Below are 22,900 nucleotides of genomic sequence, written 5' to 3'. Positions count from 1 at the left end.
AATTTAGTTGGGTTTGAAAGTCCAAAAAACAATGATAAATGTGAAATGTCACTAACTTAACTTGTCCAGCACGGTCAAAACAAAACGAAAAAGCCAGACTTTATGGTGTGAAAATGGCCGACTTGATAGACAAAACAAAAGCAAGTGGGAAATTTCATAGCTGGTCTTCAACCAAAAAAAAAGTTCATAGTTGGTCTCCTGGAAATTCACTCGTTTTGACTACTTTTTTAGGACATGCAAAGTAGGGAAGCGATTGCATATATCACCAACCAAAGCCTTGCTAGAGAAACTTGGTCTCTTATTGTTTCTCCCATTCTCTAAGTCTACAACACTCTGCTACATATCGCTTAACAAGCTAGTAAGTTACCAATTGTTTCCATGGCCACTCAAGCAACTTCCTCCTCCCCCTCTTCAACTTTTTCATTATCTTCTTCTTCTTCTTGCCCCCGATCGAAATACCATGTGTTCCTTAGTTTTTGCGGTGTTGACACCCGCATGAATTTCACAGATCATCTCTATACTGCTTTGAAACAAAAGAGTATTATCACCTTTAGGGATGATGAAAAACTTGAGCGAGGAAAGTATATTTCTCCAGAGCTCTTGAAAGCAATAGAAGAGTCCAAGTATGCTATCATCGTTCTCTCAACAAACTATGCTTTTTCAAAGTGGTGCTTGATTGAACTGGCAAAAATTGTTGAATGCAAGAAAAAGACTGGGTTGACAATTTTGCCTGTCTTTTATCATGTGGATCCCTCTGACGTAAAGAATCAGAGAGGCATTTTTGCTGAAGCCTTTGCTAAACATGAGGAAGATAAAGTTAACACAGAGGATGTGCAAGCATGGAAAGCTGCTTTGAAAGATGTGGGTGATATAGCTGGATGGCATATGCATGACAGGTAACATTTGTCTTTTTTAAGAGTAATTTTGTTCATACTAATATCAAAATCGTAATTTTCTACACTAAAACTTTGCCAACTTTCCCCTGGATTAACGTGACAAATTTTATTTACTTTTTCTAGCCCAATCAAATCAGGGAAAATTTCAGTTTATCTTCCGTGTTTATATTATGAACTTAATTAGGACATTATAATCTCAAATTGGACTCTGGTTGAAGAACCTTTGGCTAGTTTGAAGCATGGTAGTATATGTATATTTGGTATTTACTCAATATATACAAATAAGGACACAAACTTAGCAATTAAGCCTCAATTCAAATGCTTGCCTCCTTTTAGTTGAATATGTCTAATACTTATTTATCTCAAAAGCGTAACAAGACTCATAACAAGACAAATGTGTTTAGAAATCTACTTAAGTAGCAGTTATTTCCTAAGTTTGTTATAAGTAGGTTCTAATCCTATATATACTTCTTTTCGTGGTAGATTTCTCATACGTTCATGCCCATATTATTTTTACCAACCGTTTCTTTTTGTATTATCAATAGTGACCAACTTCCTCTTTTCCTTGAGAGCGATCATTTACATATATTTAGTATTGAGAAATCGGTAATTTATTTTAGACCCAATTTTTATAGCTAATGTCAGTTTTAAGCTAATTATTGTACAATTTAAAACCCAATAGTTTAAGTGATTAGCCAATTGAAGGTAGAGAGAATGATGAAGGTTTAAGCTCTGGGGTTTATGGGTTCTCTCTAGCTCTTCAAATAGAAATTCAAGTCATAATATCGGGGTAAATGGGATCATATATAGGTAGGCTAAGAGGCTGAAATTGCAAAGAAAAAATTATAGAACTATTTCAGATTCTTTAAAGTTCAATCTTCCCAAGTGTTGTACAAGAGTGGGACAAACACACTAGTTAATTGTTTTTCAAATTCAACTTTTGTCCCTAAGTTTGCTTCTTGCCATGAAGTTCGTAGGAGCGAAATACCTCAGCAACTTACTTTCATTTTAGCACTTTGACAACTTCACCGCACCAACCCAGTACAGATGAAACCCCACGAAATACATGAACACATGATAATTAAGATCAACAAAATACAAAAATATTTATCATGAAATTGGCCAACAACTAGAGACCTTAACAGGTATAATACATGTATCTTTCTTTCCTTCATTATTATTTTTTTTTTCCTCAATTGGGTCCATCTTCCTTATAAATCAATTACTGAATTATCATTAAAAAAATTGGGAAACAAGTATTTTCCACTATTTAGGTTTGGGTAATTTACAATTCCCCTCTTATCTTTGAAACCAACCAATTTATTCTTTAATGTTTGGAAAATAATCAAATATCCATATCCTCTACTTTTTTTAGTTAAATTTAACGGTGTCACGATGATTAAAAATACAATCCAAGAAAATAACTCTACAATTCTCAACTTTTTCCTCAACTTTTTTTTCTTCTTTGTGATGTACAACTAATAACTTCTTGAAAAAACTCTGTTGAATTTAATTAAGAAAGTAATGATTGAAAGTATTTGTTCATTTCCTGAATATAGAGAAGAAAATTGATTGGTTTTAGAGATAAATGGGAAAATTGTGAATAACCCAAACATAAGGGGGAATGCTTTTTTCCCAAAAAAGCATAGATCTTGTAGACAAAAAGGGGAATGCTTTTTCCCAAAAAAAAAAAAAAACCTTAGATATTGTAGACAAAAAATTACAAATAAACATGAAGAACTAACAGTTAAATAAGATAGGAGTTAAATCAATGGTGAAGATAAAAAATGAAAAACATATTGAGGTAATGTTAAAACGAAGAATTTAATAAGTAATTATAAAAATAAAAAATGTAAAAATCTGAGCAATTGTCAAATTACATTTTGGAATAAAGAAATGAGAAACATTTTGAAAATGTGACTTTCGGTTTAAATGACTTGATATGATTTGAAATCGTCCACAACCATGACTATGACTCTCATTGAGGACTAGTTAAATTTTTTTTTTAATAATTTAATTGTTGGGGAGAGATGACATTTCCATTAAAGACATCAAGGGCTGCAAGTATATCAATTGATCTATTTTTATAAACTTTTTTCTTACTGTGAAGATTTAAGAAAATTAAAAAAGGAGTATGACATAGAAATCCAAGAAATGTGAAAATAAAATGATTTCATAAAATTAAGAACACTCAAAACTTATTAAATTGTGTCTATAAAGAAACATTTGGTTCTCACTTAGATTAAATGATCTGCTATATAAATTAACCCTTAATTACAATGCTACTATATAAAGGCATGCTTGGTAACTGTTTTTTTTTCCCCTTATTTTTTGTTTCCGCAAATAGTTTTCTATTTTTTAAACTGGAAAACTTGTTTGACAACCCAAAATAAATAGAAAACACAAATTGTTCTTAAAACTCAATTTGTAAAAAAAATTGAAAACACGCAAATAGTTGTCTTCAATTTCTATTTTTGAAAACCTAATGAAAATGCGAGCCTAATTTAATGAATTCGCCTCATTTAATGAGTTAGCACTAATGTTCGAATCCTAGTAACAACAAATTTCAATATTTTTATCTGTCTCTTCTCTCGCGCAAGATTTTTTCATTTCAAATAACCAAATATGTTTTTAATTTTGAAAATACAGGAAAATTGTTTTTTTTTTTTCTTTCTATTCCCAAATACAAGTTTTTGAAAACAAAAAACAAAAATTTTTACCAAACACAGCCTCAGCTTTTCGAATTCCATTTTTTTTATTGCATGAAGCTAAGATTGTGTTTTGAATGTTTTGTCTCCTTTATTTATACTATACTAGCTTAAAACTCATGCATACAATTAAGAATATTCAAAATTAGATACATATATTGTCACAACCCAAATCCAAACCATGTATTTAATCAGACCGGCATGCTAATACCAACCCTGAGCCTGATATTAATACGAACCAACTAACTTGACAATGAATTTTTTCTTTTTCTTTTAACACATTGCTATATTTGCTAATCTCACAACATGAACAACGAAGTCCAACTATAGGAAGTGATAATATCACATACATACTGTTGCATCTCCGTAGTTTACATTAACTCCAAAATGCATAACAGTGAAAGACTAATACCACATAAGTATCATAGAACCCGAAATGTCTGGTACAACCTCACAATAAACTGCCCAACAGAATTACATTACAAAACTAAACTTGTTCTACCACATAGCTAACTTTACTTGTGTACCATCTCAAAACTAAGCCTCTACTCTGAGCTGCAAAAGGGTACTTGCTAACTAAAAATGCTAAAGGGGTGAGCATTCCACTTGCTCGGTAAGGGATGTGTGGCGTGAGCATTTAATAACATGCATGGAATGCATTATAAACAAAATAATTTTCACATGGATATGACTTGCTTACAAACCGAGCTCATGCTAAAATGGTTTATTGAATTTGCATAAAACATGAAATAAACTTTCTTGAATTATAACATTTGATCAACTTCATTATGGAAACACGAATCATAAGCTTTATAGCATGTTAAAAGTCTCCTTTAAGAAACATAACATGAAATCAAAGGTCTTGGAAAGCATTATCTTCAAACATATAACTTGGGTTTCATAAACCATTCATGAGAATCATAACTCTCATGCACTAAAAATGCCTGTGCAAATCTCATAACTGAACATAAAATGTGAAACTCATGAATCTAGAGTCAAACTGTCATAGTGTCAAACATACTGTAAAACTACTTGATCATAAAAAGTATTGAATCATAATCATCTAAATTATTTCGTAAACTAAACTACTTGACCCTTACGGCTAGCCATTTGACTCTACGCCAAGTACTCCCTAGATATATACATTTATGTCACACCCCAAACCCAAAAGGGTTCAAAGCATGCGAAACCAAACCTTCAAGAGAAACTGTAGGGGATTTTTTTTTCTTCCATATGATAAAATAAATAAACATATTGATCTCTCCACAATATAAGTCAAAGCTATATAATACATATACAAACAGTACGAACTACAAATCATGTGCCTCCAAAATTTACATGAATATTCCAAACACCAAACGCTTTAACAAAGAACTCCAATATTCTCAAAAATATGCAACCCCAACAAAATTCTTGGGCTAACAAACCTCAAGAGAGCCCAACCTCTAATAGAATTAACTACTAGATCGAATCACCAACCAATAATAATGTCAGTCTCCCAAGTCTCCCAATTCAGCATAAAACTTCAATCACCACCAATAAGACAAGCTCCATTTCCGAAGTGTAGCTAATTTATCTGTAAAACTATTGGAGAGTGGAATGAGTTACAGCTCAGTAAGTAGCATAATTAATGGGGGTGGGAAAAATGCAAGTTTCATGATAATGAACATTTTACAAAACATGTTATAATTTGGGAATTTCCATTTAGATCATGCAAATCCATTTTTCTTAATAAAATAACAAGAATGATTAAAAGAATGTAGCACCAAGCTTTCTCAAAATATTTCAACATGAAACTACGTACTATTTACTGTGAGCTATCAAAACACCCTTTTAAAGCCTGAAAATCCAACCCAAGGTCACATGACAAGCCGCCATAAAGATGTATGTTAGGTATGCCACGAAGACATTAGTTATGCCACAAATACATCAGTTATGCCACGAAGACATTAATCCGCCACAAAGACGGGGTGCCAAGATACCAATGTCACAAAGACTACGACATCTAACTGGGTAATCACCGGGTAATCATATGTCACAGCCCAAGGGTAAAACATGAAGAGCTCACAGTTTACATAAAATCAAAACATGGTTCAATTTCAAGTAGTTTCACAAAAACCTTTGAAATACCCAATATATTCACAAGGTTCTCAAATTTTCCAAAATCATTTCTTGTCAATAACATTTTCTATCAATTTCGCAAATATCACAAGATAAAACATCTTTGGAATTTGCAAATAATGCAATAAATACATAAAATCCATTTCCAAGAATTATATCAAAGATACCTACCTTTTCCATGCTAACAAATCATACATTTCCCCGTATGCAATATCAAATATGATAAGGTTTTCCATAAAAAATTTCCCTAAATGTGTTTAACCCAAAACAACGTTTTAATGCAATGTGCTTAATTTTCAAAAATCTCATTAAGACGCCATTTACCTTGGAAGGCCAACCAATTTTGCCTCAACCGAGCATCACAAAATCAACTAATCTAGTCACTAGGTCCATCGCCAAGAATATCAGAACCTAGAAACTCAATGATCAAACCTATCAATAACAAGGCCTTTCACAAAGTACCATCACACTTATCTCCATAAATCAAAACGATTCCCTAAAATCAAACCAAAGGCCCTAAAGTCTAGCTTGCCCGTCCTAAGACAAGTACCCTTCCCAAACAGGAACCAAATAAGCATCCAAGAAACTCATAGTGCTGATACAACCAAAACATTTTAAATTCACTACCGCAATAATGTGCATCGTAAGATAATATAGCATACTCATGAATCTCTTTGGGTACTAAATAATATATTTAAGCCAAGATAAGATCAACCGAAATTTGGGATTAATTCCACAATTTCTCAATGTTTTAGTCTCACTTTCAGATTTAGTACATAGCAGGGCAGCCATTTTGTAAAAATTGTTTGGTCAATGAAAAGTTATCCAATTAAATCGAAACTTTAAGGGAACATTCCCCTATATGTATACAATGTACCACAGAAAATTCAGCCCAAAACGATTTTTCTATAATTTATTAAAAATCATGTATTGCAGCTGACTCAAGTCAGTCCCTGACACCTTTAGAAAATTGCTATAGTTTTAAGACTAGCCCAAATTATTTGAAAATTTACTCACATTAAAACCACAAGATTTAAAGCATATTAAAAACAAGGAATCAAACCCAAAATCTCATATAAACAACTTATCAAACACTTGGTATGCAAAAAGCACATGCTTACACTTCACTTTCATAAATTCATAGTTATCACTTCACTCACACCCACATTTGCCAAAGCCATTTAAAATGCAAAGAAACACACTTCCAAAAGAATCAACCCCAAACTTCCACAAAATCAACCCATACGATTGCTACGGGAACCCAAATTTTTTACCATGGAGAAACCCCAAATGATCACCATTTGTAAAAACCCTAAACCAATTAACAAATAAGTCCACCAAATCAGAAACCCATGTCCTCAATCACATGTATATCACTCATGTAGCTTAGATTAGAAAGAAATCTTACAACAACTTGAAAAGCTACCAAAACAGTTAAGAGTTTTACCTTTAAAGTTTGAGACAATGGAGCATATTGATATGTGGTTTCTAATGGGATTCTCCGGTGAAACCCGCTGGAAATGGTGGTGGATGGCTGGTTTACCGGTGAGGGAGTGAGATAAATAGAGGGAGTGTGTGTAGGCTTCGGTGGGTGAGTGAGATAGGAAAATAGAGAGCTAGAGGGAGAAGCGGTGTATACGTATGGTGATAAGGGAGGGGGGGTGTTGATGAGAGCATTGTGGACCACTTGTTCCAAATTATTTGGGCTCAAGTTCACAATTTTATGCTTAAAGTTTCCCCATATTTAAATTGGCCCATTCTAAAATTAACTAAATACCATCACATGCACAAATATTCAAAACTCCTCCATAAAATAGTTTACCACACTGATTAAAAATAAACTCCAATTTAGATATTATTTTCATCCAAAAAATTGCTTCAAAGTAAAATAAAATTATATATATATTTTTTTTTTGTAGCGTTACATTCTAGGTATGGTTCATCTAACTCTGTGCCAAGTACTTCCCAAGTACAAACATCGAGGGTACAATTCTCTTACATCTCTATGTCATATACTCCCCAAGTACAAACATCTAGATAAAATTTTTTTTCTATATCAAGTACCCCTTGACCTATATGCCGAGTACAATGTTACAATGATTGGATCCATATTTCTATTTGAAATTCATTTGCTTTCTAAAACATTCTCTTCTTAGAACTCTTTAGTTTCCATGCTTTCCATAATTCTCATTTCTTGAAAATTCTTTACTCTCAAAAGAAGGTTTAGAACATCTTTCATATACACATGATTTACCTTTCATGACTCACCATATAACAGTTTGTGCAGTTTTTCATAAAATAGGTATAATTTCATTGAAACATAAGCATAAACACGAAAAGCTTTGTTATTAAACACATTTGTTTCTATTTTCGTGTATTAACATACAACCTTTGAATAACTTTACTAAAGCATGCATATTTCTCATTAGTAAACACAATTACAAAACTTGTTTAAACAAAAGCATTTATTACATAATAAATACCCTTAGGATGTTAGACTTATGGTTAAGTGATTAAATTCATCATTTCTTAATAGCTTAAGCTTTTGGGACAATCGGTAATTTAACATGGTATTAGAGCAGGAGATCCTGAGTTCGATCCCTGGCTTTACTCTACCTCCCATTTAAAATATTAAATTCCCACTTGTTGGGCCCCCACTTATTAAGGGGAAGTTTAGGCCCACAAGTGAGGGGGAGTGTTAGATTTATGGTTAAATGATTAAATTCACAATTTCCTAATAGGTTAAGCTTTTGGGACAATCAGTAATTAAACATAGGAAAACATGGGCTACCAAACCCCCATGGCACATTCACTTACCTTGGAGTAGATACTTTGAAGTCTCAAAGCTTATAGCAGAGTCACCTACCGGTCCTAGCCTGTCCCTAGATCAAAGGATGGATATTCCATTACTTAGTATCCATTCTGGCCTATAAAGGTTATTCATTTCACAACTTAGCTTCAACTCCCATAGAATTCCATTCCTTCTCATTCTTTATCCTAAATAATTTCCTAGGAGTCCCTATAATTACCCCAAACCATAACTTTAGGAATAAATCCTCAAAGTTAGGTGTACATTTCCTGTTGACTACCTATTCCAGCAGCATATACTTCAATTACAAGATTTCAATGGGCTATCAAATCACATCTAGTTTTCATGACATTTACAGAGTGACTCCTATAGAATTCTAGTACATCTCATAAAATTTTCAGAGCAAAGGCATATAGCCATGATTTACCAAAAATCATACAAGCCAACATACTTGAATATGCCCTAACAGAGTTGCAGTCAACTTAGAAATTGCACTGTTATTTTTATACTCATCCAATTGCTATGAGACTAATTCCATTACAACCATGTGTATATTAGCTTTCAATAGGAACTACCCCTAGCATCAAAATTCACAAAATTGGATTTAATCCAACTTTTTCATGTTACTGTAAACACAAAATCTGTCACAGTGATAGTTTTAACATATTTATACACAATATCATATTGCAAATGGTCTTATTTTAATGTGGGAATTTTTATACATGTACTAGACATGTTAAAATATATTAATAGGTAGCCAATTAAGCATTTTAATCATTATGGCATAGAATTAAAATTTAATCATCAACGCTGCATTAATTACTAACTATAATTTGGATTTCTTTGGCATTTAGCATTATTTTCGGAACATTTAGTTAGTTGTCAAGTTTACGAAACTATTTAATAAACTAGCATCTTGAGGCTCTAAAACTCAAGTTCAATATGAAACTCAACTCTCTAAAGTTTGAGTTGCATGTGGTGGTAATCTGATGTGGAAGAAAAAATCCACATGAAACTTAAGTCTCTAAGACTTGAGTTGCTATTGTTCTCCATATATGTTTTCTTCTACTTCTTATTCTTCTTCAGGCCATCTTCTTCTTTCCTTCTTCTTCGGTTTACTTCTTCTTTAGGTTTTCTCCTCTTTCTTTGGGTCGTCTTCTTCTTCTTTCTCCTCCTCCTCCTCCTCCTCCTTATTTAGATCTCCTTCTATAGAACTCAAGTCTCTTAGACTAGTTTGCTAGCATTGGAACTTGAGATCCACATGAAAAAATTGTTTCACGTTAGTTGTATGCCAGCACTAGAACTTAAGTTTTAAAAGCTCGATTTTTGCCACCAAAGACTCATTACAAATAGTTTCAAAAACTTGGCAACTAACAAAAATTGTTAAAATATTGATGCTAAATGCCAAACCACTCCCCCCCCCCCCCTAATTTTTCTTAATTGTTTAATCACATGCAATATTTTTCAGTAAGAACCCAATCCACCTTCAAACAATTCCCAAATTAGTAACAAATCTTTAAGAATGCATTATATAAGTTGAATTTAGCAAAAACCCACCATTTAAACTCTTGTTTCCTTCAATCTTATACACATGCAAAGCTAGGTCCTTAAAACTTTCTACCCACATGTACGTTCTCGTAACTACTTTAATTTGCAACAATATCCAACTGAAAATTAGCTTCTAAAAGAGATTTCCCACACATGAAGCTAACCATTATACTAAGTTTACATGGATTATTGAGTGAAAAACTTGGATTTTTCCCCTTACCCTATGCTCGGTTCTTTGAGAGAAATGTAGAAGAATTACTCTAGTTTGAGTCTTTGAGGAGAACTTTAAGAAGAAATAATGGATATTTGCTACCTTTAGAGCTGCTGGAACCGTGAGGTGAGGACAGAGAGAGCTTGGAGAGTGTGTTTCTTCCATCTATTTTTGTTGCTCATTTGTAGAAATTAGAATGCTCTTAGGCCTTTGCATGGCCGGCCATGTGGCTGACTTTAATGTATCACCATGCATGATATGTTGGTGTTAAATATGTCTTCATTTGATTGGTTAGAGAGGTGTCCAAGTGAAATTACTAAATTACCCACATGAAATTCAATTAAAGACCTAACATTTTATTTATGGACTTAGCTTTTAAGTTACTCTAACTTATGATTTTTTTGAGCAAAATACATATTAAAAAAAAAATTTAAAAAAAACTTATGATTAACTAGTTACTTTGCCTTAAAAAGTGTGTGTGTGTATATATATATATAATAACCATTAATCATGTATCCTAATTAAACTAACCATTTATTTTCACTTACTCTTACATTAGTGTCACCTAGTTTAGGTTAATTGTATCCAAGAGTTATGCCCTTTTAAATATACACCACTGTCAGTTTCTTTAAGATCTTCTTTCCCCTCCTTGTGTGTATGTGTGTTAAAATACTTAGTATTCTAAAAAATATATAGTTTAGGTTAAGGTCCAAAATAGAGCGGGGCATCTCTCTCTCTCTCTCTCTCTCTCTCTCGTGTGTATATATGTATCTACCTAAAAAGTAACGGACTTCACACACTAAAACATTAAATAAATTTGAATGCAATCTATCTATATTTTCACATATTTAAATATAAAAATAATTGATGCAAAAGTAGAGCATAATTGTAAGGATGATTGGTATAAAATTAGATTGCATTTATAATCTAAGGATGCCTAAAATTAAATTATAGGGCAATTAGAAGGGCATTTATAAAATTAGATTGCATCTCTTCTTCTTCTTTTTCAACAGATGGAAATACGATGTATTTTTTAGTTTCAGAGGTGAAGACACCCGCAAAAAATTTACAAACCATCCATATACTGGTTTGAAACAAAAAAGCATTTCCACTTTTACGGACAATGAAAAACTCAAGCAGAAAACATCTATTGCCTCAAAGCTCTTGAAAGCAATAGAAGAATCGAGGTTTGCTTTCGTTTTTCTATCAAGAGACTGTGCCTCTTCAAAGTGGTGCTTGATTTAACTAACAAAGATTGTTGATTGCATGGAAAAGACAGGATTGGTAGTTCAACCTGTTTTTCACTATGTAGATCCTAGTGATGTGTGAAATCTTAGGGGGGCTTTTGGAGAAGCCTTTGCTAAACATGAAGAGAGTTTCAAGGATAACATAGAAAATGTTCAAATGTGGAAAGCGACTCTAATAAAAGTTGCTAATCTTGTTGGATGGGATTTAAAGGATTGATATGAATTTCTTTGAAATAATGCTATTTATGGTCAACTCTTTTTTTTTTCTTTTTAAGAATTTATTTATTATGACTTACTTTTTTTACTAGGCCACTTGATAAGAGAGTATTTAACTATTTGTAGAATAACCTTGACTAATCCTATTCTAATCCTAGTAGGACTAGATTCTAGTCATGCAAAGTATATACTTTACAACTTTGCAACAAATTTGGCCCTTGATAGCTCTAAATTTCCCCCTATAATACATAGTAATGAATTTCTAAGATTATGTTTATGATGAATGTTTTGTCTCTACATGTGGCTAGCTTTATGTCATCAAAATTATTGTTTTGCTATTTTCTTTGCAGGCATGAATCAATAGTTATCCAAGAAATCATTGCAAGGATATTGAGTGAGTTGTATCACAAACTCCCATGTGCCTCTGAGGACCTTGTTGGAATGGACTCTTGTGTGGAGGAAATATTAGATTCATACTTAAGTGAAAAATTGGGTGATGTTCGCCTTGTTGGGATATGTGGGATGGGCGGAATGGGCAAAACAACTCTTGCGCAGGAAATTTATAGAAGAATTTCTGGTAACTTTGAAGCTAGTAGCTTTATTGCCAATGTTAGAGATGAAACTAAAAATCACGGTCTAGTTCCTTTACAAAAACAACTTCTTTCTAAGATCCTCATGGAAAGCGAAATAAATATATGGAATGTTTGTGAGGGAATCAATGTTATAAGGAATACACTATGTAATAAAAATGTTTTAATTGTTCTTGATGATGTGGATGGAGATGAACAACTAAAAGCATTAGCAGGGAGACATGATTGGTTCGGTCTAGGGAGTAGAATTATTCTAACAAGTAGAGATAGTCAATTCTTGAAAAGAAATGGAGTGGATGATGTATATAACATTACGGGGTTGAATGATGATGAAGCTTTGGAGCTTTTTAGTTGGAGCGCTCTTAAGAAACCCCATCCTGAAGATAATTATGTGGAATTGTCTAAGGACTTTGTGAACTATGCTAAAGGCCTTCCTTTAGCTCTTAAAGTTTTAGGTTCTTCGTTGTTTGCTAAAAGAATGAATGAATGGAAAAGTGCCCTAGATAAACTAAAAGAAGAACCTGATAGAAACATCTTGGATATACTTCAAATAAGTTTTAAAGGGCTTACAGATTCGCAAAAAGGATTGTTTCTAGATATTGCATGTTTTTTCAAAGGAGATAAAAAGGATTGCATAAGTGATATACTGGAAAGTTTTGGTTATTATCCAGACTACAATATTGGTGTTCTTAAGGACAAATCTCTCATAACCATTGATGACCAAGGAATCCTATGGATGCATGATTTACTGCAAGATATGGGTCAAGAAATCGTTCGTCGTGAATCCCCTAAAGAGCTTGGTGGACGTAGTAGATTGTGGATTTATAAGGATATCATTCATGTATTGAAGAATAATACTGTAAGTTGACTAGTAAAAACCTGAACTTAAAGATATATGTGTGTGTGTGTGTGTGTGTGTGTGTGTGTGTTACTATAAAATTTTCTAAGAATTTTTACCAATAATTCCAAATTCATTATTTTTGCTTATTAGGGAACAGAGGTAGTTGAAGGTATAATGCTAAACCTACCTATTCAAAAAGTGGAACACTTGAGTGCTGAAGCCTTCTCCAAGATGAAAAATTTGAGATTGCTTAAAATTGGTAATGAGAAACCTTCAGAAGACTTCATAAATGGTACTATGCAACTTCCAAAAGACTTTAATAAGGGGAAGGTGCAACTTCCAGAAGGGCTCAGTTATCTTTCTAATGAGTTACGTGTTATTGAATGGCACGGATATCATTTAAAATGCATACCAACCAATTTCAAACTAAACAAACTTGTTGAGTTGAGAATGCATTGTAGTGGCATCAAACAACTATGGAAAGGAAATATGGTAAGATTATTACTTATGCAAATGTGTATTATATTCCTTTTCATTAAGGCTTGACTTTTTTTGATGAGTTAAAGCTTATAGATCTCAGTGACTCTCAAAACTTGATCAAGACCTTGGACTTCAGTAGAGTCCCAAATTTGAAGCAGTTGATTCTTCAACGTTGTATAAGACTATCTAAGATTCATACATCTCTTGGAAATCTCAAATGGCTTATACGATTGGATCTGAATGGTTGCAAGTGCCTTAAAAGCCTTCCAAAGAATTTGGGGAATATCAAAGGTCTTAAGGAGCTAAATGTGAGTGAAACTGCTATAACAGAATTACCTTCTTCGTTGGGTTTTTTAAAAAATCTCAAAGTACTATCTCTTTGTGGATGTGAAGGCTTATCATCTATATCATCAAATAAACTCATCAGTATTCCTTTAATGCGAAAAAGAAGAGTAGACCCCACGGGCATATTAGGGCGTTCTCTTTCTAATTTATGGTCTTTGACCAAATTGAATCTAAGTTATTGCAATCTTGGGGCAATCCCTAATGGTCTTGGTTGTTTGTCCTCTTTAATAGATTTAGATCTTAAGGGAAATAATTTTGTTTGTCTTCCTGAGAGTACCACTCGACTATCTAATATGAAGGCTCTTTATCTGAGTGGTTGCACACATCTTAGATCTTTGCCAGAGCTTCCATTAAATATTGAGGTTATTGATGCAGCTGGTTGTACTTCACTGGAAATATTACCATTAAGACCTGAAGATGGTTCTTATCCGGAACTCTGTCTTCTCAATTGTATTAAATTGATTAACAATGAAGACTACAGTGACATATTATTAACAACGATAAGACACCACATTCAATTTAAGGTCTCTCTCTCTTTCTCTCTCTCTCTCTCTCTCTTGCTTGTGAGGTTCTAAAATTAATGATTTTGTAATTTTTTACGTTTCAGGGAGATGAACCCATTTATCATGGTATAATTCCTAGAAGAGAAATTCCGAAATGGTTTAGGCATCAAAGTGTGGGGACTTCAATGAATTTGCAAGTGCCTTCAGATAAATTGAAGGGAGTTGCTGTGTGTGCAATTTTTGTACTCCGCCAACATCATCCACTTCACCAATTTCCTTCAGGTGGAGGTTATACATTTACGCATAGGCTTTTGTCGTACTTGAAAGCCAACGGAGATGAAAGCATATTGATAGTCGGTCACTTTCCTTTTTCGGAACAATTTGGTAAGATTGAATCGCATCATCTTTACCTGGGTTACTGTCCCTATAAATCAATCGATCAGAAATTGAAAGAAAATCGGAGGCAAGTAGATGCTAATGGATTGGGTCAAATTGAGATTGTATTTGAAACCTCCGGTCCAGGATTAGAGGTTACAAAATGCGGGGCCCGCTGGGTATACGAGCAAGACAATGAAGATCTGAGCCAAACTATGCGTGTGTGCAGCAGCAGCAACAGCTGTAGCATCACTCCTTATGAGGATGATTTGGAAGATTCAGCAAAAAAATACCAAAACTGAGTGAAAGCCATGATGGGTATGATAGGGATGAGAATGGAACCAGCGGAGAAGGTACCTCTAATCTAATTGAAAGATTCATTCCACGTTTGGGAAATTGGATTGGGAATTTAAGCACACAAGGACAATGTAACTCTGATTGAGAGGAAGAGAAATCCCAGTGAAAGTTGTGGCTTTGATGAATCTGTACAGCTGATAATCTTTTTCCTCTTAATTTTTTGTAAGTCACTGATATCTTTCTCCCTTTTACGGATCTTTTTTTTGTAGCTATATATTTCTTTTTTAAATTCATTGCCATATGCTTTCATTTGAGTTCAACCATCTGCATTTTTTGATTTCAACCATCTGCATTTTGTTCACTTATGTTGTGGGAAAAAGAAATCACATGGCTGGCCTGAGAAAAGACTGAACTCTTTGGTGAAAAATGGCCCAAATTTACTTCTTTCCATTTGATTTTACAACAATACTGGAATTGGAAAAATGTAGTAAATGCCATAAAGAGAAAACTCACCCCATTTATTTCATTTTGATTTTTGATTTTTTAATGAATAAGAATAATGTTACGATGCGAATGCTCTTAACTCTTAAGCCATATTAGTGGAAAGATTTTGTGGATGAGGGTGTTCTTGTATGAGGAAGAGGAAGGGGAGGAACACATAGACTTGAAGTTGGAGACAGTGAGAGGGATGAGGTGGCCATAGAAGCCAAGAATGAGGCGGCCTAAGAGGAAGGATTTGGTGCAGAGAGGAGTGGAGGGGTCAGGGGAGAGATTTGGGTTGGTGTTGGGGAGGAAAGTGGTGGGGCAGAGGCTGAAGTCCATGAAGATATGGTCGGTGATGGTGGTGTCAAGTGGAGGAGAGGCTAGTGAGGGTGGTGGAGGAGTGGTGGTGGTGAGGGAGAGTGAAATGGTGGAGAGGAGGAGGGAGCAGTGGGTGATTATGGGGTTGAGGTGGAGAGGAGGAGGAGGGTGGTGGTGGGAGAGGAGGAGTTGGGGTTGGGGTGTTAAAGAGCGGGCCATGATGGTGGAGTGAACATGTTGTTTTTTGTTTGTGGATGGTAATCATGATGGGAGGGAGGGAGGGAGGGAGAGTGAGATTGGGTTTTGCTGGAGGCTTGGGGTCTACTCATTTACAATTTGGATAGAATATGAGCTATTCTAAACTTCTAAAAATTACACTTTTTTTTCTATTCAAGTGCGGCATTGTTTTAATTTTTGGTTTAATTTTTGTCTATAAAATCTGATTCTGTTTTCAAAATATTCTTTTTGTCCATATCAGTAACTAATATGGCTTAAGAGTTAAGAGCATTTGCATTGTGGTTCCAAAAATTTCTGTCCATTTAAAGAACCCTTGTTTTATTTTCATGTTTGTTGTATTAAGAAATATAGAGCCTAAGGTATTTCTTGTTGACAATTTGGAATTAGAAACTTTTCATCGTCTTACTTGTCTGTCACTAGGGAACTAATGTAATGTTGTTCCATCTAGGTGAATGGATGTGGGTGTCCTATATATCATATATAGGGTGTGCATCACTTTCAGATTGGTTGAATCAATGCAGTTGCATTGAAGCTTTCAGTTGCCAGCATTTGCCCAAGCTTTGTAGTAAAGAAGTGTGGGCTTTGTCTCATAAGTCATAATAGCATGATGATATGCAGAGTTCTAGCAAACAGTAAGGCACTGCATGGCTTCTTTATCTTACAAATGGGGTCTCATTTATTATTTTATAATTCATATTAGGGAAAGAAATAAGCAAAACTGTAATGGTGTAATAAGACCCAGTAGAACTAGAAGTTGTAATCGAGAATTATAACTTGAAAGACTGAAGATATCCGTTGATCCCATGCTTAGGGGAAAGGGGAAAACAAGAATAATTTTTCCTCTACTTACACTGCTTCCTTTGTGACTTTTGAGCTATTCTTAAGTTAATGTTATGTCATCCACCTCCTAGTCTTCTGTCAATAGACTTATTAAAAACAGTTTTTTTTTTTTTTTTTTTTTGAGTAGAATGGTAAGATTTTACAGCTCTCTGTGACATGCTACAAACAAAAAACTGGTTATTGTGGCTTTTTCAAAAAGTGGATAGAGCACCCTAATCTAATTGAAAATTGGATTGGGAATTTTTGCACAGAAGGTAGTTCTATTTGTGATGAAGAGGAATCCCAGTGAACCTGGTAGCTTTGATGAAGTTACTGGACTTTGTTGGGGAGGAAAAATTGTCAAACTACTGGCAGACAAGAAGAGTGCAACAAATTGTGTGCTCATCATTTTTGTTCAATTATGTTGGTGAGTAAAATCTGCACTCTTGTTACTCTCACAATGCCTATATATATATATATATATATATATATATATAATGAAATTTGCGTTTGCTCAGTTCAATTTTCTTGTCAATCAAATTTTTCAAAGTTGAAAACTGTCCTACATGATCTGTTATTTTCTGTTTTGATTAGATCTTATATGTGTGCTCTTCTGTTTGGACATCACAATTTGATTTTAGATCATAGACTCCAGCACTCTGCCTTATCAATTAATCATTGGTAGGATATGGATGTAGGTTATCTAAGATAAGAAGTTTAATAGAATGGGAAATTTTATTGCAAAATGGGTAACCAAACTAGATAGATTAATATTGCCTATATTTATATATTTTCTATTCTTTTGGATAAACATTGAAAACTTAAAGAGGTTTGAGATCATTGTTATTTGTAGATAGTTGAATTAGATTTGCATGGACATAAAAGAAAATGAATTTAGAATACATGATTACTAGCACCTCACTTCATTTTGAATGGTCATAGGAAGTAACAAATGAGAGAAGCATACCGTTTTTGTACATGATCTATGTGAGAGAAGCATACTGCTTGTGTATACGATCTGTGTGATAGTGTCCACAAACATTTTATGGGACAATATCCCAATTTGGATTGATTGGTCTCATGTGCATGATTTATTTTGTTCTCTGTATGTCAACCTGCACTGGAAATATATCCTCAAGATTTAAATGAGCCCTTATTATTCTTTAATTTTCTTAAACTTAAACAATGATTTTTTCTAGTAGGTAAAAAATATATATATAATGAGAAGCTTTATACTAGCCTTGATGCTAGTAAAACTACTGTTCTTAAAATTCTTGATGTTTTGGTTCTTTCATGGCTTATTGAACATACTTCAGTAAATGAATGATAAGTAGGGTGGCTATTTTGGCTTGGTTGATTAATTAGGATGCAAGTTGATTAGAGGAGCTTATAGGTGGACAGCACCTATGCAAAAAACACCTAGCTCTCTCAAATAGCACTCAAGGCTACATATTTCATTAACTTCAAAACTTACTGATTACAACAGAAGGTTAAATGTCTATTTATACAGGCTGTATCAGAGTGCAGCCAAAAAATCAACCTGATCTGATCTTAGCTACTATCGAACTAGACTAAATAACCACTTAACATCCTAACTAACATATTACAAAAGGTTCTCAATGTTTGCTGCTCTCTAGCAACCTTTAGCCTACTGTTTGATTACAAGCCTAAATAATTTGCCTCTAACTTGACTGTTACAGCTGAGACTTCCAGCCCTCCAAGCTCCTTCCAACTGCTTCCACATGAATTGGCAAAGACTCAGACACTCAGTTAATCTCCTTAAGTGATCACCAGCTGGCTGCTGCAAATAACAAGTTTCATCAGGCTAGGCTTCTGGCTGACTGAATGTATTGCTGAACTAACCTTCCTGCTGGATTATTGTTGCTACTGCTGTAATTGAAACCAGACCTTTTGATGCTCCTGCATCAATGAAAAAGCCAAAGAAACTTTGTTGCATATATATATTATAACTACAATTAATTTCCCAAGCATCTTTGTGTTTTCTGGTTTGGTGCTCCATTTTACAGGACATCGAATGGTTCTGCTTGCTGTCATTATTGATATCCATGTTGTAAATTAGAAAATATTTACAATGTTATGCTAATATATTGGCTCTTAAGCTGTCAATTTTTTTTTGTTTTGGGGGGGGGGGGGGGGGGGGGTTGCTGATTGCTGTTGACACTGCCTCTCCTTCAGATCATGCTCATGTCCATTCTGCATAAGCAAGAGGAGTGAAAAACCATACATGAGGCAGGGAATCCTCTACCTCTAGCCACTAGTATTACTAACATTGGAAAAGGGTGAACTATGAATCATTTGTTCATGGATGCTAATGGATTTGGTCAAATTGAGATTGGATTTGAAACTGAAGGTCCAGGATTAGAGGTTACAAAATGCGGGGCCTGTTGGGCATACGAGCAAGACATTGAAGATCTGAACCAAACTATGCGTGGGTGCAGCAGCAACAGCAGCTGTAGCATCACTCCTTATGAAAATGATTTGGAAGATTCAGCAAAAGATACCAAAACTGAGTGAAAGCCATGATGAGTATGATAAGGATGAGAATGGAACTAATGGAGAAGGTACCTCTAATCTAATTGAAAAATTCATTCCACGTTTGGGGAATTGGATTGGGAATTTAAGCACACATGGACAATGTAACATTGATTGAGAGGAAGAGAAATCCTAGTGAAAGTGGTGGCTTTGATGAATCTATACAGCTGAATTTTTTGTAAGTCACCAATATCTTTCTCCCTTTTATAGATTTTTTTCTGTAGCTTTATATTTCATTTTTCGTTTTTGAATTCATTGGCATATATGCTTTCATTTCAGTTCAGTAATTTGTGATTCTTATTTCTGCTAGTTTCCCCATACTGGATACGATGAAGTTGTTGGACTTTGTAGTTTATTGGTGAGGAGAAACTGTGGCATTGTCTGGATCAAAGAAGATATGTGCAACAGATAGCACACTCATGATTATTAATTTTGTGGGGTAAAGTAGATACTCTTGTTGCTCTCTTGGTATTCAAAAGGAAAGAAGAAAATTAGGGCTGTTTTTCACCAGAGGTTGCCTTCTCTCAGGCCAACCATGTGTTTGTGTTATTTTTTTCCTCACTTCATCAATCATTTCAAAGGTAGATTCAAGATATTTTTCCTTTTGCTTCTTCTAATTAGTTTTTATAGAAATGGGTAGATTCAGGCGATGAAATTATTTGCAAAGTTTTCTTGTTGAATACAATAGACCTTGATTCATTATGCTGTTATATTTGAATACATATGTGAAGTAAAGACGCAATTAAATCAATAGTTAAACTAATGCAACTTTTTGGTTTGATGAATAAGAGTAATGTATTAAGAAACAGGGGCAAGGGAAAGGGACCCAATTTTTTTGTTTGATTTATTTTCAAGTTTGTTGTATTAAGAAAAATAGAGCCTAAGGTATTTCTTGATGACAGTTTGGAATTAGAAACTTTTCATCTCTTATTTGTCTGTCACTTGGAAATCAATATCATGTTGTTCCATCTAGGTGAATGGATGTGGCTGTTACATTGAAGCTGAAAGCTGCAAGCTGTTGCCTGGGCTTGGCAGTGCAGAAGTGTGGGCTTCATCTCACAACAGCATGATAATACACAGAGTTCAAGCAAACAGTAAGGCACTACATGGCTACTTTATTAATTGATGATTGATAGTATTGAGGAAAGATTACATGTGTGAATATAACATTAGGCTACTGATTGTTGAACTAATATACCATGCTCCACACCATAGCGTTACAGCCCTTCTTTGTGACATGCTACAACTAAAACTGCCCATATTCTTAGTTCATTAGCCCCATCATATCAGGACAACCAGTTGGGTTTATCACAGCTAGCCTCACATGTTGGCTTGCTGGGAGTCTTTCAGTAAACTCAGTCCTGCTTCCAGAATTTCCTGCAATGGCGTCTGCGTTGGCAGATCTATGTTAGGGCCAGGGGGCAAAATTCTAATAAAATCTTATGTGTGTGTGTGTATATATATATATATATATATTAAGTATTTAGAATTTAGAATTTTTTTCAAAATTTTGATGGACAAATACTTCTAGTAGTTACCAAAAATTTATCATATCCAAATTGATGTATTTGCTCTGTTTAACTTTCTTTTCAATCAAAATTTCCAAAGTCTACATACTATCCTTAGTATCCTATATTACCTTGGACTAAACATTGGTTGATTGAGTCAATATGCATTTGAGTTTTTATTCAATCTAAACTTGATGTTTGTAATTAGATATAAGTCCATTTCTAGACCCACTTTTGTTTATTAACTTGTGTTATTTCTTTCTGCTGGTTTGCAATAGGGAGGACTGAAGTTGTAATAGTTATTGGTGTTGCTGGCAAGGACTGGACGCACAGAAAGCATTGTGTTTGATTATGAACAATATACTTCTTCCCTTGTAATCAAATCTGTTTGGATGGACCAAGATAAATTTAGTTTGATTTAGTTTGTATTTTTCTTCTGTTTGTTGTCAAATGCATGCTAATTATGTAATTACTTGAAAGAGTTGTATAATACTATAATCTTAGGACAGATATTTCCTACCCTTTACCACATTGAAGTTATACATGACTGTAATTAGAAGAATAGGAGTATTTTAATGTAAAATTAAATTGAATTTTTCAAAATCTCACTTGATCAAGATTTAAATTTTCTCTAGCAAAATTTAGTTTTGCTCAAGTGATTTAAGTTCTGCTCCAGCAAAGGACAAGCAACTTTCTGTAAAGATCTTGGTTGAGTGAGAGATAAGTGAGACTTTTAGTCTGAAATTTTTTTTTTCAATTATTGAAGAATTTGCTCGAGTAAGAAGGGTCGTTCACTCAAGAAACAATTGCAAAAAAAAAAACAAGTTTACTAGAAAATGTTGTAGAAAAACAAGGGAGCCTTGGCAACATTTTAGAGTATTTGTTTCAGCATAAGTGACCTTTTAAATGTACATTTTCTTTGGCAATGAACGTATAAGTCACCTTTCAAAATTGTTTTTTTTTATTATTATTATTACAACTCTTCATTGCTTATAAATAAACAACCATATTTTAGGGGTCAAATTTTGCTCTCCATATAATGAAATTCACAAAATTCCCCAATTTTGTTATTTGTAGAATCTTGTTGTCTTGAGATGCTAGGAAGCATGATACATGACACCTAGACATGCTAATATGCTATAAATATCTTGGTCTCCTAAGAGAAGTTAAGGGAGTTATATGGCTTTCGGCCCTAATATATACTATATAACTGAAGATAAACTACTCATATTTTTCATAGTTTCATGATAGTAAGTTAGTAACGACAACTTTGATAAGATGATTTTGCAGAAAATCATATTACAAAAATGAGAGAGAGAACACATTAAGCTTTAAGCATCATCAAAACAATTATTTTCTTGTATTTCCATCTACTCATCAAACGGCTCTTCGATAGTACCTATGAGAGGTAGGGTGCCCAATTTGTTCAAAATCGTTATTTCAAGTTCTTAGTCTTAATTTTTTTTTTTTTAAATATATATTTATAAAGATGTGATAAAAATTTAAACATTTGAAAATATATCATACCCTCAAAATACACAACCAAAAAAAAAAAAAACCAAAGATGTTTCTCTTATCAAATGAATAAGTCTGGTGGCATAGATTTTCAAGTACTTATTTGCATTCTACACTTGGATACCGATAGGTCCAAGCACAAAATCTACCATAATCACTCTTCCATTGATGCAAGTGAATTCACTCTTTTCAATTGTTTAATTACATTTATCTTTCATTTTTTGTTCTTTCTATTTGCATTTGTTGTATTAAATCACTAGCACCCTTTTAACTGATACAT

General features: G+C 33.8%; 1 protein-coding gene across 2 annotated transcripts; it reads left to right on the top strand.

Moving 5' to 3' along the window:
• The first annotated feature begins 106 nt into the window (after positions 1 to 106).
• LOC142619060 (disease resistance protein RUN1-like) lies at positions 107 to 19,035 on the top strand. Of its 2 annotated transcripts, XM_075792138.1 has the most exons (7): positions 113 to 896; positions 12,107 to 13,205; positions 13,338 to 13,679; positions 13,754 to 13,975; positions 14,620 to 15,409; positions 17,317 to 17,471; positions 18,745 to 19,035. In XM_075792138.1, the coding sequence occupies exons 1-5, from the start codon at positions 379 to 381 to the stop codon at positions 15,190 to 15,192; spliced, it is 2,754 nt and encodes a 917-aa protein (XP_075648253.1). In that variant the 5' UTR covers positions 113 to 378; the 3' UTR covers positions 15,193 to 15,409; positions 17,317 to 17,471; positions 18,745 to 19,035. The 2 variants fall into 2 exon arrangements, with proteins under 2 accessions (XP_075648254.1, XP_075648253.1); XM_075792139.1 differs by lacking the exons at positions 14,620 to 15,409; positions 17,317 to 17,471; positions 18,745 to 19,035 and adding an exon at positions 14,388 to 14,525 and having other exon boundaries at positions 107 to 896.
• Positions 19,036 to 22,900: the final 3,865 nt, after the last annotated feature.

Source organism: Castanea sativa, chromosome 12, assembly GCF_040712315.1.
Source record: "Castanea sativa cultivar Marrone di Chiusa Pesio chromosome 12, ASM4071231v1".
Classification (NCBI taxonomy): Eukaryota; Viridiplantae; Streptophyta; class Magnoliopsida; order Fagales; family Fagaceae; genus Castanea; species Castanea sativa.
The sequence above is the reverse complement of the archived record's forward strand: the minus strand, read 5'-3'. Positions and strand labels throughout refer to the sequence as shown.